The sequence below is a fragment of the Ictalurus furcatus genome, chromosome 27 (assembly GCF_023375685.1).
Source record: "Ictalurus furcatus strain D&B chromosome 27, Billie_1.0, whole genome shotgun sequence".
NCBI classification, from domain to species: Eukaryota; Metazoa; Chordata; class Actinopteri; order Siluriformes; family Ictaluridae; genus Ictalurus; species Ictalurus furcatus.
This window is the reverse complement of record NC_071281.1, coordinates 15079920-15099196: the sequence shown is the minus strand read 5'-3', so window position 1 is coordinate 15099196 and position 19277 is coordinate 15079920. Positions and strand designations below refer to the sequence as shown.

General features: G+C 39.2%; 1 protein-coding gene across 3 annotated transcripts in view; it reads left to right on the top strand.

Annotated features, from left to right (window-relative positions):
* fto (FTO alpha-ketoglutarate dependent dioxygenase) overlaps positions 1–19277 on the top strand; it is a 175880-nt gene that overhangs the window by 151533 nt on the left and 5070 nt on the right. For 2 of the 3 annotated variants that reach the window (XM_053617109.1, XM_053617107.1), the window contains exon 9: positions 18021–18161. In XM_053617109.1, the coding sequence (XP_053473084.1) occupies positions 18021–18161 (141 nt within the window). Of the gene's footprint in view, positions 1–18020; positions 18363–19277 lie in introns of those variants that run through there. The other variant, XM_053617108.1, reaches the window with a different exon arrangement.

Here is a 19277-nt window from a genome sequence, read left to right as displayed (position 1 = left end):
TCCACATGATTGTGTGGGTTCTTCCAGGTTCTCTGCTTTCCTCCACCTTCCAGAAACTTGCTAGTAGGTGCATTGGTTACTCTAAATTGCCCATAGGTGTGAGTGTGTGTAGCACCCAACTGGCATCCCATCCATGGTGTATCCCTGGTGGGGACAGATTCCGGATCCACTCACGGAAGATGAATGCTTGAATGAATGAACAAACCTCTAGCCCTAGTCCTTTACCACCCTTTAGCTTTGAGTCAAGTGATTCACTTATTTTTTAATGACTCTTTAATATGATTCACCTATTCGTAAATGCCTCTTTGAAGAGATTCACTTATTTGTAAATGATTCTTCAAGCGATTCACCTATTTGCAAACAACTCTTTGAGGTGATTCACTTCTTTGTAAATGATTCGTCGAGGTGAGTCACTTATTTGCAAATGACTCATCGAACAGTTTGATTGTCCATTACCTACCCTATCATACCATGACTTCGCGTTTTTATATGACTCGGCTCATGAGAGCTCATTTCAGTGACTCATTATGAATCAAGAGACCATGTTGGACACAACCAGCCTGTCTAATCTATCATACATACACACAAGTGCTTTAGGCCACATGCCTCTTTTGGGCTTCTCTCTCTCTTTTTTCTGTTTGTGTGTGTGTGTATACTCTGTATATGCTCTCGGTGTGCCTTCTGGGCTGCTTGGTCTGCCTGCTTCTTTCAACAAATTGCTGGCTGTTCGCAGCCTTTTAAATGACTCACTGCTATAATTACAGTATTTACTTAATAGGCTGAAACAAAAGCCGTGTCCACGCAGCAGGAGGGACAGGTGAACCTTGAGGTCACACACCTGGCAAAGTTTAAACATGCACACACACACATGCACACAATATTTCTGTTTAATATGTCTCTTGCACTCTTGCCTTTTTTTTGTGCCGCCTTTTAACCACCTGATAGTTTTCCCAGACTGTAAACTATAAGCTGTAAACCAGACTGTAAACAAATCTCAGCTACCATCAGGTAGAACATGACAGGGTGTACGGTGATACCTGAGAGAGACACGCGAGATTTTGTAATTACCAGAGCAATTTATGTTTTTCAATGTTTCACTTATCTGTACAATTGATTGGAGGGATTAATCGCAGATTCTAACAAGTTATTCAAGTCCGTGGCACCCTTGGTAAATATGAGCAAAAAAGGCTGTGAAATTTTGTCTATATTGTTAAACCTTTTGATCTTTTGTTCAAAATTTTCACAAAAATACTCTGCTCTCATGGATATCGAACAGTTAAGTCCCTCAGACATAAAACCCGACGGAGTTGACGAAATTGAATATTTTTGACGCAAAGTGAGGACACAACTTCGATCATCATTTTTAAAAAAAAATTTTTATGGAAAATATCGTTTAAGATTTACTTGATGTATTGTTTGATATTTTACAGATCTCTGTCTTTCAGTTTAAAATTTAGATTTATGATTTTTCTCATATTTTTAATCACTTTGGCAGTTTGATATTTTGACGTCTTGCTGAGGACAGGTTTCTGAGGACAGGTTTCTGAGGACAGGTTAAATGACATGTGTTCCCAAGTATAGGCATGCTTTTAGAAGAATTGTAATGAAATTATATATAAGCCATAAATGCCCAGAGTATACAGATTACCTTTAGATCAAGCTTAGATTGAATTTCTTCATTTTTAACATAAAGAGGACTTTTGTGTGTAGGACATGTTTTGTCCCTTATCTCAAGAATCATTAATTAAAACATTGGAAAACATAAATTGCTCTGGTAATTCCCTCGAGTATCGTCGTACAACTTGTCATGTTCTACCTGATGGTAGCTGAGATTTGTGAGAGAATTCCCGTAAAGAGATGTCGCTCTTCTCTTTATTTCCTTTCCATGTGTGCCAATCAAACAAAATGTTAACTATCTCTACTGTTTCCAGTCACTTTGAACTACATGTCTTACTCAGGTTACCACAAAAAGGAATGTGTTCAACCCTAAGACATTTGTATTCTGTCCTCGAGCATGGGCTGTTACGTCATAATTGGCGAGAATAACGATGTGGTGTGGTTGGAGAGATGATAGATGAAAAAGGTTGGCTCTATCTGATGTTTTTTTTTTTTTTCTTTTCCTTGTCATGTCTATCTCGCATACCTTCTCCGCAACCTCGCTCAATCTCTACCCCCCTCATTCCTCGTGTTTGAAGTTATTCCTTTGGAACAATGTACCTCCTCAGTAATTATCATGTCACTAGCAACTGAACTGTAATTATGTTTATTGCTTGTTTAAATCGTTCCGTGTGTTTACCAGTCTCCGAGGTTATTGCTTGGTTTTGTTTTAACTAGGGAGTTTCTCGTTGTTTTTACTTATCTGTTGAACAGAAAATCTTTGTGTTTGTGTTACTTTATACTTTAGGAGAGGGGAAAAAAGCGCGAAAAAAGTAGCTACCTGGCTCTGCAGGGTTTGAACGGACATGCACGTTGTTTTGTACTAATAACAATCTGTTCGGACCGAAAAGACCTGAAAAACATTTGTTTTGCAAAAACGCTTTTTTTTGTCTTTTTTTTTTTTTTTTTTTGGTATGTATGGTCAAACGTCGCTTCGCATTGTAACTATAGCTCGAGTCACTCATTCTGAATCCCGCCACGTATTAGCTGACAGTAGAACCTGTTTTACTAGGTGGATTTATTAGCATTGTCAGATGATGTCTTTTTAAAATAAGCAAGATGCAAGTATGTGGAAACATTGACAAAACAGAACATCTCAATTATACACGTCGACAGACTCGACAGACTCGAGTCATATTTTCCTTGTGTGATGTTGTCAGAAAGAGTCTGCAAAAAAAAAAAAAAAAAAAAAAAACAGTATAAAAGGCTTGGTAAGTTCGGAGGTTCGGACAACTGAGTGTGACTTGAAATTACAGTGAGTCCTTGGGTGAGTGTGTGAATGTGCGATTGGGGACAGGGTGAGTGCAATCAAAAGTCCGGGGCGTCCGTGTCTGTAGGCCGTGGTGTGTTCACGGACGGGGTTGACCTGACAGATGTGAGAAGAGCTGAAAGGTTGGCCAAAGACTTGTTGATTTTCCTCAGTCTGTAGTAATTCACTTCACTTCATACAACATTACTTTAGCTGCCAGTTTCCAAGCAACCAAAACATGTGACTGGGCAACACATTAGTGATTGTACTAGCTGATTAATTTGATTTGTCCACATTTCTACCATCTACCCTTAAAGTTTTATAACTTTATTTATTTATTTATTTTTTGACCTTTGGAGAATGGCGTAACATTCGTCTCATTAAATATATTCGCGAAATCAAACAAACAAGTGTGATGTGATTGGATTTCATTTCGAGTTACACCATATGGAAAGGTATGAACGCTGAGTCCACCCCTAAACTTGACCTGGTTTTTCATTTGTGAGACTTGTACACACTTTGAAGGTTTATTTAAAAAACAAAAACAAAAAAAAAAGCTACAAATATGACAAAACTGAGGAACTTGCCATCTATTGAACGGTAAAAACTTAAACTTGCCGTCTATTGAAGTACGTTTATAAATTTTCCAGTTTGGGTATTATGAGGTGAGGCTGAAATAAAACTTAATATTGTGGAAAGTTCAGGTAAATTTATTATAAATGAAAGTTTTTGTAGAAGAATTTCGTAATAACAGGTACGACCAATAAAAACGCTGCAAACCCTCATTCTAACGTTAACCTGCGTAACTTTCCATATAAAGGAAGATGCGTACGTGTACGTTTTTTCTTTATTGAACCGGTCCATCTGTAGCTTTTTTCTGCCTCGGTCTACAGGCTCATGAGGTCACGAAGTAATGGTTGTGTAGCTCTAAACAGGCTTTATTTGTAACAGGCCAATGAAAAGGCTGAATGGCGGGCTGTTCATGCACGCCATAATTAGCCGACCCCGTTTGACCGCCCGTTGTCACCTGAAGACAGGTGGGATTTGTGGAACCTTGCGTTCGGCTCGATCACATGACCAGGGTCAGACGCGGGCCACCGGTGTGCCACTATAGCTGTCAGGACAGGACCATTCATCAAGCAGGGTATCGCAGCGCTCCTGTGATGCCCACAAGGCTTGTGCGTGTGTCGATGTGTATATATGTGTATGTGTTTGTGTATAAAGGTGATCGTTTTATAGTCACTTTTCACCGAACAGCAAGTTTTTCAAGTAAGTGCTGCTGCATGCTCACATCTGACATGGGTAAGTGGCGTTAACGCTCGCTGCCTCGCCGTGAGCCCTTTCTTGATCACTCTAAGATTTATGGGCCCTCAAACGCTTGCCTATGACAAACTGCACATTCACAACCTTGTAACCTCTCCCTCAGGCCCTTCTCTCTCTCTCTCTCTCTCTCTCTCTCTCTCTCTCTCTCTGTTTTCACATTCCATGTTTCCACAATTTTTATTTACCCTTTTATCCCACTATTTCCCCCTCGCAGTGTAAACAAACACAGCTTTGGTACAGAAGTCAAACTTTAAACATGTAATATGTCAGCAAGAAACACCTATATTTGCTGTAAACAAGTGAGTCTAAAATTTGCATACCTTTAGGACAAAATAAAGATATTTGGAACAAGAAATTGATTTCGTTTACTGTTTTAGGTTTCACACGCTTCACATATTTCTTTGTTAGCACCAAAAACAGTCCAATAGTGTATCTTAAAATATTAATAAGTTATTACTAATATAAAAAAAAATGTTTTATTTACTTTTTGCTTACATATCATAATGAATTAGATTTTTTTTTTTCAGTGGTCCTGTAGTGTATCGTAAAGTATTAATAATTGAAAAAAAAACTCATTCATTTTCGATTTGTTTTATGCCCATTTGTCATTTTAACTTAATGTTATTTTATTTTTATAAAGTAAATGATGAAATAGTGTATGATTGGTTTTTAAAAATAAAAAAAAGAAACGGTGATTTTCATTATGATTTATGCCCACATATGATATGAAGTTTCTTCTTATTTATTTATTTAATTTTTTTGTCAAGTAGTGCCTTAAAATATAAATTGTGAGAAAAGAAGTTATTTCAACTCTTTTATTCTCACATTTAATTTTTAACATAATGGAATTATTTTTCTTTTTAAAACAAAAAAATGTTAACTAGTGTCTGAGAATATTAATATTATTAATGGGGGGAAAAAACAATTATTTGATTCATGCTTCATGCCCCGGTTTAACTTTTAACTAATTTATTTATTGCTTCATTAATTCTAAAAAAAAAAAAGAAGAAGAAGAAGAAGAAGAACGTTATCCTTTTACCACGATTGCAGTTTTCTTCTGTTATTCTTGCTAACATATAACACACATTGAGGCACTGTGACACACACTCTCTGCTGTCATATTAAGCCAAAGGATTGTGTGTCCAGAGCTAACGTTTGTTTTAGCGTCGGATGATTTCTCACCTGGAGCAACTCGGGTGTGGAAGAGAACGTCCCGGTCGTTCATCTTCACTTCCTCTAGAGCTCCGTTCACGTATCAGTGATGGCCAATCTCGTCTATTTGCCTTTACCCTAATCCTAACTCTTAATTTTACAATCTGTGTTTGTTTGAACGCGGGTCGTAAATTAGGCGCACTTGACGTCTGGTTCGCATTCTTTCCCTGGCCCGAGGAGAAAGATCAGAAAAGGTGTTGGGTAATTTGTTTCTCCTGTAACAGGAAAATGGACCACCACCTGGTTTAGAGAGCTCAAGCTCTCTCCTGCTACATACTACACACCACCGTCCTCTTTTATTACCCCAATTATGGAGGCTGTTTAGTAGCCACCTTGCTGCATGTGTGTGTGTGTGTGTGTTGGGTCGGTCGGCATCTGGTTGGAGTAGGACCCACGCACTCGCACGCCCACTCCAGCCACATCAAACAGCCTGAGGGGAGTGTGAGTGTGCTGGGTGGGTCTCCCTCCCCCCAGCATCTAGATTGTTGTGCTGACCAAAAGTGCACTGATACCACAGACACCCAGACTTCGGAGACATTAACTAGGAGACGGTGTTTCATGTGGTTTAATAGAAACTCTTGCTGTGCACATGGAGTTAGATCTCCCTGTGTAAGCGGCTCACCCGAAAGGTAGCTCATTGTTACGAATAAAAGCGTCACCCTAACCACCGCCATCACTCTGGCGAGGGGGAAGAAAGAAGCAGTCTGCTTTTTATATCCGCTAAATAAAGGAAACGGCTGATCATATGGTCGTTTTATTAGGGAATCATAATGAAAGGAACATGTGTGACACGTTTGATGTGTCACACGCAGAAAGCAGCGTCAGCACAGTCCTGAGACAATAGAATGTGCTGGTGTGATACTGTCTACAGTATTCACACACATACACACACACACGTCAGTAGACCTGAAGCTATTAAACCATTCGTCATATCTCAACACTGTCATCACAGAATGGAAAATAAATAACAATATTGTCGTGTGACAATTTTTTCATAGCCTGTAGAATTTCGGGGAGTGGTCAGTGAATGTTGTTCCTTGAAAGATTTGCCGTTTCGCACAGCTCGAAGGCTCGAGCTCGAGTTAGTCGGATGAATTGTCATGTCACGAATGTCAGGCAGCCATCGCAGAATATCGCACTCAGCAAATAGGCCAATTATTTTTGACTTTTTTATTCTTTACTTTACCCTAAGGTCAGGGGCGGGGTTAGTTTCAGTGTCCGAACCTTTACTTATAAATTCACTCATATGTCCCAATGGTTTTTGATTTCTGACATCAAGCTTGTTAATATTAATATATGTACATGAATTAAATTATTTATTTATTTTTATTTTGCTCGGTTATTTTGTGATAATTGAGATATTGAGATAAGCTCAGTTCATATATATATATATATATATATACACTGATCAACCATAACATTAAAACCGCCTGGCTAATATTGTATAGGTCTCCCTCTCTTTGTGCCACCAAAACAGCTCTGACCCATCGAGGCATGGACTCCACAAGACCTCTGAAGGTGTGCTGTGGTGTCTGGCACCAAGACGTTAGCAGCAGGTCCTTTAAGTCCTGTAAGTTGTGAGGTGGGGCCTCCATGGATCGGACTTGTTTGTCCAGCACGTCCCTCAGACTCTCGATCAGACTGAGATCTGGGGAATTTGGAGACCGAGTCAACACCTTGAACTCTTTGTCATGTTCCTCAAACCGTTCCTGAACAGTTGTTTCAGTGTAGCAGGAAGCATTATCCTGCTGAAAGACGCCACTGACGTTAGGGAATACCGTTGCCATAAAGGCGTGTACTTGGTCTGCAACAATGTTTACGTAGGTGGAACATGTCAAAGTAATTCCAGGACACAAGGTTTCCCAGCAGAACATTGCACAGAGCATCACACTACCTCCGCCAGCTCATCTTCTTTACATAGTGCATCCTGTTACACCATCTCTTCCCCAAATAAGCGGCGCACATGTACCCGCCGTCCACGTGATATAAAAGAAAACGTGATTCATCAGACTAAGCCACCTTCTTCCATTGCTCCATGGTTCGGATCTGATGCTCACGTGCCCATCGTGAGTGCTTTCGGTGGTGGACGGGGGTCAGCATGGGCACTCTGACCGGTCTGCAGCTACGCATCCCCGTACGCATCAAGCTGCGATACACTGTGTGCCCTGACACCTTTCTGTCAAATCCAGCGTGAACTTTTTCAGCAATTTATTCGACAGTCGCTCTTCTGTGGCATCAGACATGACGGTCTAGTCTACAGCCTCAAGATATTTAAATAAATTTTACTGAAACAACCCAGACAGGTGTTCTAGGACTCCGTGTTGTTCATGGTCTCACGCTTGCAAATTTGTGAAAAAAGAACTATTCACGTGACTCGGTTCTTATGAAAAGTCACGAAGGTCGGGGCAAGGTCGGGGCAAGGCCAGCGGTCGTACTTTCCTGATTTTATTTGTACAGCATGTGAAAATTGGGACGGATTTTTTCCCCTGAGATCAGGTTACAGGACGTCCGTGTTAGGTTGGCAGTGATGCTGACAGTTCTGCTGGAGTCTGTTAATTAGATTTATATTCGTTTTATTTGACTCATTGGATTTATTTTTTTATCTGACTGTTTACAAAGAGCTGTTTGAAGGGTTCATGCCGACATGTTGTCACATAACTTGTTTTCTGCATGACTCGTTTAATTGCATTCCTGATCAAAGCGTTAAATACACCCAGCCTCACACCTGGACTGGAATGGAGTTATGGGGAAAGCAACTGTGTTCAAAGAAATCCAATTTCAAAGACATTCATGTAGTGTACAGTCTGAATATACCAAGTATTTATTGTTTTAAATAAGCATGGACGAAGTACCGGGAAATGATACTTAAGTGAAAGATATAGATAATAGTGGTGGCAATGGTGGCTCAGTGGTTAAAGGCTCTGGGTTACTGATCAGAAGTTCAAGCCCCAAGACTGCCAAGCTAGCACTGTTCAGTTGTATAAATGAGATAAATGTATGTCGATCTGGATAAGAGCGTCTGCCAAATGCCATAAAAATAATAGCTTAGCAACGTCTTGAAATGATCCTGAAAATAAAACATTTTTAAAAATGTGCTCAGGTGAAAGTTTCTAACTGACGAAATGACGGTAATGTCATGTTTTCATGATGTTTTCATGACCTGAAGATGATTTTTGTGTGAAAGCAACGACGCCATTTCCCCAGAAAACCTCATTATCTAGAATTTCACTTTCCGCCTAGCTAATTACATTAACTACTGCAATTAAACTTGGCATTAAATCGGTTAATTATCACCACCGCTGTTAGCAAATTAGCGAAGCTTACCTCAGCACGATTTTTCATATTGGATAGCACGTGTACCTTCTATTGAGGCTAAGAAGACGGCTAATTTTATACACTGGTTTTGCTCACTCCGGCATATTGACGCATTTTCCTGACGTAAGTCCAGGGTGCATATCCTCAAATTCAACGCCGCAGTCTGGTGGCTTCTCCATGTCTAGCATGAGAAGGTCAGAGCGGGTCAGAAATTGATTCGATGCTGAACTGAAATGTAAATAAAAATGTCCGGAATAATAATTGTACTTCGTTACTATACCTAAGGTTTTTCCAACCTCAGTTTCAAGTATTAGAATCACGCATCTATCCTGATGAAAACATCAGTACCCAGGCTTTTCGGACGTGGCGTGGCCTCTCCTTAATGTGGTGATCAAACAAGCCCATTTGAAGCAGTGGGTTTATAAATGACCTAACCCAATAATCCTTGTCTCCCATCTGCGTGTCTCGCATTTCCTCCCCATCCCGAACCCCACATTCATCAGGGTAATTGGTCTGCGTTGAAACACCGATGTCGTGTTTAAGTGCATTTCCATGCTGTTAAGAACACGCTGGCTCCGGAGCAAGTGCCCGGCGATGCCATTTCTAGATCTGGAACAGAGATGGAGCCAGAAAATCGTAAGCGTTAGAGAAAGGGGAAACAAAAGCAACGAGGCGACAGGAGGCGTTAATCATTTCGTTCATTTGTAGATGTTTCTTTCTTTATAGCGTTCGTTCCTTCTGTTCTTTTGGTTTCTCGTCTGTGTGTCTGGAGCGCAGGGTTGACGAGGATCGATGGAGAGAGCATTACAGTAAAACGTATTGATCAGGCAGAGGGCGAGCCGGGGAGATGGCCAAGTGATGCAATGCTTAAAGGAATTTATCCTCTGACTTCTGCATTAACCTTCTATTGACTGCTTTGGCTGTCCATAATTAACACTCACTTTAACTAAAGTGGTTAGTTTCAGCACTGAACCGGACTCTGTGTGTGTGTGTGTGTGTGTGTGTGTGTGTGTGTGTGTGTACGAGAAATTGAGAATAAGAATAAATGGAGGACAATGGGAATGGAGATTCAAGTGCTATATGTATATTTGTGTGTGTGTGCGAGTGTGTTAGTGAACAGGCGAGCCCCAGTGGGCCCACAGGCGAGAGAATCATAGACACCCTTCGCATTAGCATGCTATTTCAGCAGGTCTGGCACTCGGGCTATAGGGTTTCGGGGCAAATTGAAATGAGCGATTGTATTGCCAATCTCTGGTGAATGCGGCCCAGGCGGGAGAGGCTCGGCCTGGATCTCTCTGAGGTTAATCTAGACAGCACCGTACACTTGACACGCTCTCTGGTTTCGACCTTCCCTGCTTTATTCAATGTGTTTGTTTGTGTGTGTTTGTGTGTGTGAATGAGGTTTGATTCAAACCTGCATTTATTTGCATATAGGCTGGTGAGTTATTCAGAAAGGTTGTAAAAGTAATTCTCTGTGATTAAGGGTGTGAATGGGTGTCAACAATCATCAGTCATTATCTTGCTATGATATTGCTTCCCTGTTATTAAGGTTGTCTGTTGGGTAATTTCTGGAATGTTGTGACAAAAGTATCTAGAGGTCTTCCATCACGCCGGATAAACACCTGCGAGAACATTTTATATGACAAATGTTAATTATGTATCACGCAGCCCTGCCTTGGTCGTCCTTTAGTTCATAAATATACTGTATTTATGTGCGAGTGCGTGATTGTGGACCCAGGCTTGCTCAGGTGTCTAGTGTGTGTCGAAGTGAGCCATCATTGAGGAATAAAACACAATGAGGTGTGCGGTTATAGGACAATAACGAACGACGGAGTAGTATGATAAAGCAGCGTTATTGCTACCACCCTGAAGTTGATCATTTTCCAACAACAGACCATTTTATTCCTTTTACACAACAGCAATTTGCCAGTGTTCATCATTTTTGCTTATTAAAGAATGATGCCGTAATTTCTATCCGTTCATAGCTATGTTTAATGTCTATGAACCAGCTCCTTAACTCCTTTTATCTCTTACATTATGCCGGCTATAAGCCCTTAGCCTCAATTTTTCTCCTCTCTTCAATGGCAAGTAAAGTTCCAGCTTTACCTCTGACTGTTACAAAGCACTCACACTGGAGACTCCTTCCAAAAATATGTTTCCTTGCAGAAAATTTCACCATGTTTCGGACCAAGCACATTGATATAACGCTTGTAGTCAGAACTACAGCCAGAGCTGCTGTTCTAGAAAATGAATCGACACCTTCTGACCAATCAGATTCGAGAATTCGACAGCACTGTTGTATAATTAACATGAACCAGCTACAACATTCTGAATGAATACACAGTAAGTAGCTAAGAAAGTAACCCGTGCTTGGAATAATCACTTGCAAATACGATTAATGCCAACATAATTAATACCTACATGAAACCTCGACTATAAATGACCAACGTGATCTAACGTCTTAGTTAATATTCGCTCTAGTTAATTGCCAGAATTCATGAAGCTGAATAAGGGATGGGTGGGGTGCAAATATTTACACCCACACACCTGAGAGCAGTTAATTATCAGCATTTACTAGCTATCTGTTATCTATTAGCTAATTTATGCTAATTTATATTGACTCGTTTGGAATTAAGGTGTAACATCAATGAATACTTGCTGTTTTAACTTGCTTTATTGCGTTGTAGTTAACATGGCTTATGGTTTATTAATTAATGCTGAAATGTATAGTTTGCTTATGTTAAATGTTGGTTAATGGAGGATGAGTTATTGAAGGAACAATATTTGAATGTTACAGTCTAAATTGGAATGTTTGAATGAGATCCAGTGTTTTACGTTAAGTCTGTCGAACGTGTTTGCACGATGTTGCACGGATCTTCTTGTATTTGTTTACATTGTGTATCGGTTTTCTTCTCAAATATATTTTAAAAAAACAACAACAACAACAACAAAAAGTCTGTCCTAGAAGTGATAGCGCATGTAAGTAGTTAACACTTTCCAGTACTCATGTTTTTGATGCTGGATATCAGATGTCGTTTTATTGAGTATATAGTGCGCAGTATGTATATATGTATGTATCGTATACCCTATGTAGTGAGCATAAATAGTATAATGTTTCAGATTAAGTCTTTTGTTTTGAGTGTTTTGTCGGAAAATGTAAGATATGCACAGTAAGAACACCGTGTAGTGCTACCGCTAATGTTATTTCTGTCTGTGGCAGTATAGAATTATAAACTCGTTAATATTCAGACACGTTCTAGTACTCGAACTCTTAAAGCGTTCAAATTTGAAAGCCTTTTTTTTTTTTTTAAGGAGCGCTAGTGTGTAAGATGTTCTTGCTACGTCCTGCTACTGTTACTGCTTCCTCTGACTAATTCTCCAGTTCGGTAACTGATGAGCTCATTTCAGCACACACTCGTCTCCAGCCCCAAGGTCACCTAATCATATCATTTATGAAGTGATGCGTGGCTTTATGGTACTTAGCCCATGTTAACAGATGCTGGTATTAAACCCTGATGTAAAGCATGGATGATGTATGGACGTTCCATGTTTTAATCGCTATCTTCAGCGTGTAATGCTGTAGCGATCGAGAACGTGCAGGCTGAGACGCAGCACTTAAGAGGACAGACACGGCACCATTAAGTGGCCCTTACAAAATATATAACCGCAAATAGTGGCCGAGAGGGGCTGTCCTCTGACCGCTTAAAGGTCTCGATCCATCCATAATACACAGAGAGGGAAGGAGGGATAGTGTGTGTGTGTGTGTGTGTGTGTGTGTGTGTGTGTGTGTGTGTGTGTGTGTGTGTGTGCTGTTGGATGCAGTGGAGTGCAGGCCTGTGTTTCAATGTGTAAGACTGTCAAGATATAGATTTTTAAGCTCTTGTAGAAGAATATATCAGAATTTTATTTATTGAATTTATGTATATCTGAAATGATTTGTTTGTCTTTATTTATTTATTTTACTGTAATATTGATCTTTATAAAATCTACATGTCCCCATATTGACACTAATACCTGGTTATACATCATAATGAAACAGTTTCCCATAAAACTGAAGCTTGCTCATGCATTCGTTCATTCATTCGTTCATTCGTTCGTTCGTTCATTTGTTCATTCGTGAATTCATTCATTCATTCGTTCAGACATTCATTCATTTGCTCATTCATTCGTTCATTCATTCGTTCATTCATTCGTTCGTTCATTTTGCCATGCTTTATTTATTTGTTTGTTTGTTTGTTTATGTATTTATTTAGTTAGTGGTTTAGCTGGTTAGTTGGTGTTATCCATCTATCTATCTATCTTTATTTGTTTATTCCTGTTATTTTTGGACAGATTTGTTTGTTTAATTGATTGGTTTGTTAGTTATGTCATTTATATCTATTTATTTAGTTTAGTTAGTTAGTCAGTTAGTTAGTTGGTTGGTTAGTTAGTTGGTTGGTTGGTTGGTTGGTTGGTTGGTTGGTTAGTTATTATCCTAAAATATCTATTTCTAATGATAATTGCTGCCCTAATATCTAATAAATTATCACACATTATTTAAGCACATTATCACTGCTGGTGTTTTCAGTGAATATAGCGTGTACAGTGTGAGGAAAAAGTTCATTGTAACTGATGAAAGGCAAACAGTTCTCTCAAATGGAATCAGATTTTTGGTTCCTACTGAGTGTTTTGTGTACTTTGCCTCTTTATGGAGCCCAAATGTCCCCATATTGACAGTAATACATGATCATTTTGACATTATGAAGAGATTATTTATTTGGCTGGACCCCAACATTTTCTTTCTTTAAATTTAAAAACGGCGTATGGTTGGTTCTTTAGTACACATGTGAATGGAAATACCAGTCAGTCATTAGACTCTGGTTTACTAAGATCACAAATAAAGGGAGCTAATCTGATAAACTGTACGCAGTTAATGGGTGTGTTTTGATCTACAAAGAATAATTGCATGAATGATGCAAAGTTGATGTGGAAATAATAGGTTTTCTTTTTTTGTGTGCGTACGTGCTCATTGTTCGTGGTAGCGGTGACAAGCTCAGATCTCAAAGAGCATCCCAGAACAGCAAAACTGAAACTCGCCATATAATTGCCCTTCATCGTTACTCTGTATTACTAATTAAAGGATTAAAGGCAGTGAGACATGTTGAAAAACTGTTCAGAATACAATACGAACGCAACATCAAACACAGGAGCGTCTTCACGGGATCTTTAAATGTTGTCCGAATCAGAGGTGTGAACACGCAGCAAATATGCTGCTGTGAAAAAGTATTTGCCCCCATCCGGATGCCTTCTGTTTTTGTACATATCTCATACTAAATCGTTTTAGATATATGATTTCAAACGAAATATAACATATAATAAAGGCAAACTGAGTAATCACACAGTAGTTATTAGTGTTTTTTATTTTAATTTTTATTTTATTGAAGCAAAAAAAAAAAAAAAGTTTTCCTACACCTAATTGCCTTAAACTTAGAATCTGGTTGTGCCACACTCTTCATCGCAGAACTGCTTTAGTTCAGCCATATTGGAGGGTTTTCGAGCAAGAGCTGCCTGTTTAAGGTCCTGCCACAGCATCTCAATTGGTTCAAGTCAGGACTTTGACTAGGCCACTCCAAAACTTTAATTTGGCTTTTCTTTCGAGTCATTCAGAGGTGGTTCAGATTACTCCTTACTCCTACATCAAGTTGCCCAGGTCCTGAAGCTGCAAAGCTTCCCCACACCATCACACTACCACCACCATGCTTGATCATAGGTATGATGTTCTTTTTCTGTAGTTCTGTGTCTGGTTTACGCCAGATGTAACAGGACTCCTGTCTACCAAACAGTTCCAACTTCGACTCATCAATCCACAGATCATTCTCCACAAGGGTTTGAGGATCATCTAGGTGTGTTTTGGCAAAATTCACACCAACCTTAACGTTCTTCTGGGTTAGCGGTGGTTTTCACCTCACCACTCTACGAAGGATGCCATTTTTGCGCAGTGTCATTCTGATAGTGGAGTCATAAACAGTGACCTTTACATATGTAAGAGACGCATGTAGTTCCTTTGATGTTCCTTTGATGCTCTTGGCTCATTTGTGACTTCCTGGATGAGTCATTACTGTGCTCTCGGAGGAATTTTGGAAGATTGCCCACTTCTAGGAAGGTTCATTACTCTGCTGAATTTTTCCATTTAGAGATAATGTCTCTCTCTGTGGTTCTTTGGAGTCCCAGAGCCTTTGAAATAGCTTTTGTAACCCTTCCCAGACTGATGCATTTCAATCACCTTCTTCCTCATCATTTCTGGAATTTCTTTCAGCTTTGGCACTGTGTGTTACAGTTTAAGACCTTTTAACCAACTTCATGCTGTTGAAAAAGTTGTATTTACGTGTTGATTTGATTGAACAGGGTTCGCAGTAATCAGGCCTGCTTGCGTCTAGTCCAGCCGAACTCCATTATAAATGCACTTTCATAGATTTGTGGAATTAATAAAGTACATTTTCACACAGACCCAGAGGGTATTGGATAACCTTTTTGCTTCAGCAAATAACATTATCGTTTAAAAACGGTATTTTGTGTTTACTCAGGTTGCTTTTGTTTTATCTTAGATTTAGTTTTAATTTCTGAAACTATTTAATACGAGATATACACACACACACACACACAAAAAAAACCTTCAGAAGAAATACTTTTTCACAACACTGCATCTGATCTACTTGTACTTGTACCTGATATACTTCAACACATTTAATACCTGCCCTTCGGTCGTATCGTCGTTCCTGAAGCAAACCTGCTAAACATGTTCTTTTTGCACATGTGAAAGTCGGTAGGTCTCGCAGGTGTTATCGAGTTTAAAACTTGTTTAAAAGAAAGTGTTTATAGGTGTGTTGGTGTGCATGCATATGAATCATTCTTTCAATCATATGTAATTTAGTCACCACACCAGAGAGCTGCTCTTAACTCGCAAGTGACAGCCAGCTGTTACCACACACCTTTAGACGGCAAACACACACAGCCACGCACACGCACTGACATTCTCGTGCTGCATTTTATGCAAAGTTATTCAAGGTAAATTCAGGTGGTTAAAGCATGACGGGTATGCACGTAAATCAGTTGCAGTGTGATGAGATCAAAGCTGCGTGCTGGAGCTAACCTGTGTACCTGGCCAGGTGCTGGTCAGTGCAAGCGCAGGTGTGAGTTCAGCAGATGATTTACACACATTTGTCTCTTGTCTCATGATTGCAGCAAGCACGTTCCCAAGGCATCGCTCCGAGGTTGCGTCGATCCCTTGACGCCCTCTTTCACTCACACAACTGTTTACACTTCAGGTTTTTCCCAGATGCCATAAATAAAGCAGAAAACGTTTGGGTTTAAACGTGTGTGCGGCTTATAAAGGGTTGTGACTCATTTGAGAGTTTACACTCTTACACCCGATTAGTGTAAACAGCGAGGACGTTTTGTCCTCTATGACTAAATATTCTCTCGACTGTGAAGAACTAACAGTCTCATTGCCAAAAGATACAAACTGGGATAATGCTTTAGGAATCCTAACAGAAGTCCTGAATCGGCAAAATTCCTCATAATTATATAATCATCCGCCGTGACCAGGCCGAAAATTCATTTCGTTTTAAAAATGAAAACGAGCTATCGGAGATAAATAATAGACGGTGCGGTGGTGCAATGTCGTGTAGGAGTTACTGTTGCAGTCCTGAAGTTGATTAATCACCTTTAATATCACAGCCTGGAGAGTTTTATCCTTCTTATACCAAAGCAATTTGTCGACAACTTTTCATATTTTTGTTAATTAAAGAATGCTGTCATTTTGTATTCGTTTATAGGTATGTTTATGCCTGCGAAACAAGTGAGTTCCTGTTTTCACTTACACTATAATAGCTGTAAATAGTTGCTCCCTCACTAGCGGGTCTATTTTTCTTTCTCGAATGTTACACAGCGCTGACACTGGAGACTCCTTCTGAGTAAAAAAACAAAACAAAAAAAAAAGCAAAACCCAGATAAATAAACATCTCTATCCAGAAAACGTCACTATATCGATGATTACTTTTAAAATAAATAAATAAATAAATGTTTATTTTTTGTCTCCAGCATACAAGTCTTAATGTAAGTTATTCCAATAGAAACAATAGCTTCATCGTAAACTAGCGAATAGCTAACTCTGGTGCGAAGCATCTTTTGTCACTTGGGATAAACCTAAACATAAAGTTATTAGAATGAGTGCTTTAATACAAACCTAGCAGATGGAGCTACGGCACAAAAGAGCATTCTGATGATAAGAGCATAATGATGTCACTTTTAGCAGTGCATGTGGTCAGTTGTAGCTCGTCTTGTTTTGAAAGCGGCAAATTAGCACGGTGGCTTCGTCTGGATTTGAACAAGTCGACGCAGGTCTTTAGCAGTCGCTCGCTGTGGTCAACCAGCGTGTTATTTAGCACAACCATCGGTGTTTTTCATGAAGACTTCAACTGAACACAGAGCACTGATGGTGCCAGTTGTTATTATGCTAATCGGTGTAGCTTTTTAATATATATGTAATAATACCTTATTTTCAGTGCTTACTAAGACCCTAGAAAGACTATGTGTAAAATAATACACAGAAGTACCACTGTATATGTTATTAATTGAGATCGTTTGTAAAAAAAAAAAGAAAAGAAAAGAAAGAAAAGTGTTCCACGTTGACGTTCCTACATTCTGTTTGAACTCTGAGAAGATGCTACCGTCAGTCATTGTATGACCTGACACACCCATACCCAAGAATTAGGTGAAACATTCTGTTCAGTTTTGCTCTGTCAGAAGTTTACATAGCACTGTAATTAAATTGTAATTACAAAGATTTTTTTTTTTTTTTTTTTTTTTTTACTTAACCCTTCCCTTTATATTTCATGAATAATACTGAACCTTTTGAACCATTCTGACGCCATGCAGTAATGACCTGCACCCTTAAGTGGCCAAAAAAAAGAACAAAATAAAATAAAATAATAAAACAAATCTCGCTTCCTTTCTGCTGATTACTGTATTTTTCATATATTGAAACAAGGGATGTAATGATGCCCATAAACGCACACGTCACACTTCATGAGAATGCTGTCCATTTGATCAAACCCTCAGCCTACAATACAGTACAGGAGGAAGTAAAGACGTGTTTGTTTTTTAATAACGTCACGGTCTGTACGTGAATGTTCAGTTGGTTAATCGGCAGTTCATTAAACAACACCTTGTTTGTGTGCTTGTAGAGTGTAACCTGAGTGTTAATTGTGTTTTTGGGTGCATGTAGATGTCAGTCGAGCCTGGCGCAGACTCTACCCCCAGAGGAATCGCCTGTCGACCGACCGTATTGGAGCAGCGATGACCCGGACATGCCCCTGCCTTTTGACCTCTCTGACATCATCAGCCGGGTGGAGTCACTCCTCTGGAGGTAGAGTTTGGAGTGTAGCGCTGTTCAGCTTAATGAACTAGCTAGGATCGTGCAATGTTGATTTTTCTCTGCTCATGATTTAACATTAAAAAAAAAAATTCAAAATCACCATTAAATGATTTAATCACTCAGAATTACTGTTATCAGATGAGCGGTCAGGAACTGCTTGCTGGCAGTGGCAATAAAGAAAACTCAGCTGGATTGTGAATATTTTTGAAGTCTATAACAGTATTTTTGAGATAATAATTGTATAAATCGGTTGTCTAACGTCCACGTGGCCGTCTTATTCTCTTTTCTGCACACATCTGGAAAAAAAAACAACAGTATATTTAATCACTCTCTTATTTTATCGTCATTAACATTATTTGTAAAACATTAGATTTGACATTTAGTTAACTATATACTAATGTTAGCTGAGTCAATCATACATTAATCTATTACGTTTCACCGTAATAAACTCAACACTCAACAAGCGAAGATGCATGAGATGATAGCAAGGGGGCGGGGCTACCATTCGGTTAGGGTTAGGGTTAACCCTAACCCTAGGGTCAGATAATATTATTCAAAATAGATCATTTCTATTCAATAGAACATCTTTTAATATGTTTTCTCATCCTCTGTGTTTATTACTGACAAAAAAACAAACAAAAAAAACAAACATGCTTTTGATTGATAGCGTACTTCAATGCTGAATTGCTGAGCCTCTTGTGCAACAAAGGTTGGCAGGTGTGATCATAAACATTACTGAATTATATGGAAGTAATCTTGTTTAGAGAGGATTAAATTGTTATATTGCGCAAGCCTCGAATGAAACTAACAGCTTGTAATATGTTTGGTGTAATGCCCAGTTACATATCAATTGTTTATTTATTAGTCCTAGAGAGAAGACACCCAGATAAGTATCAAACTACAATAAAAACAATAAACTACACCCTAACATAAATCAAAAGCATCGGAAAACAACCTAACCAGAACACCGATCCAACCGCAGTACTTCTTACATGCAAATTATTTCTCGGCGTGCTTTCACTTCCATTGACTTCAGATACTGTCGCATTCACATTCTCCTGCCACCTTGATGGAGTATGAGATTTGTTCTGGTTTAAGTGCTTAAAG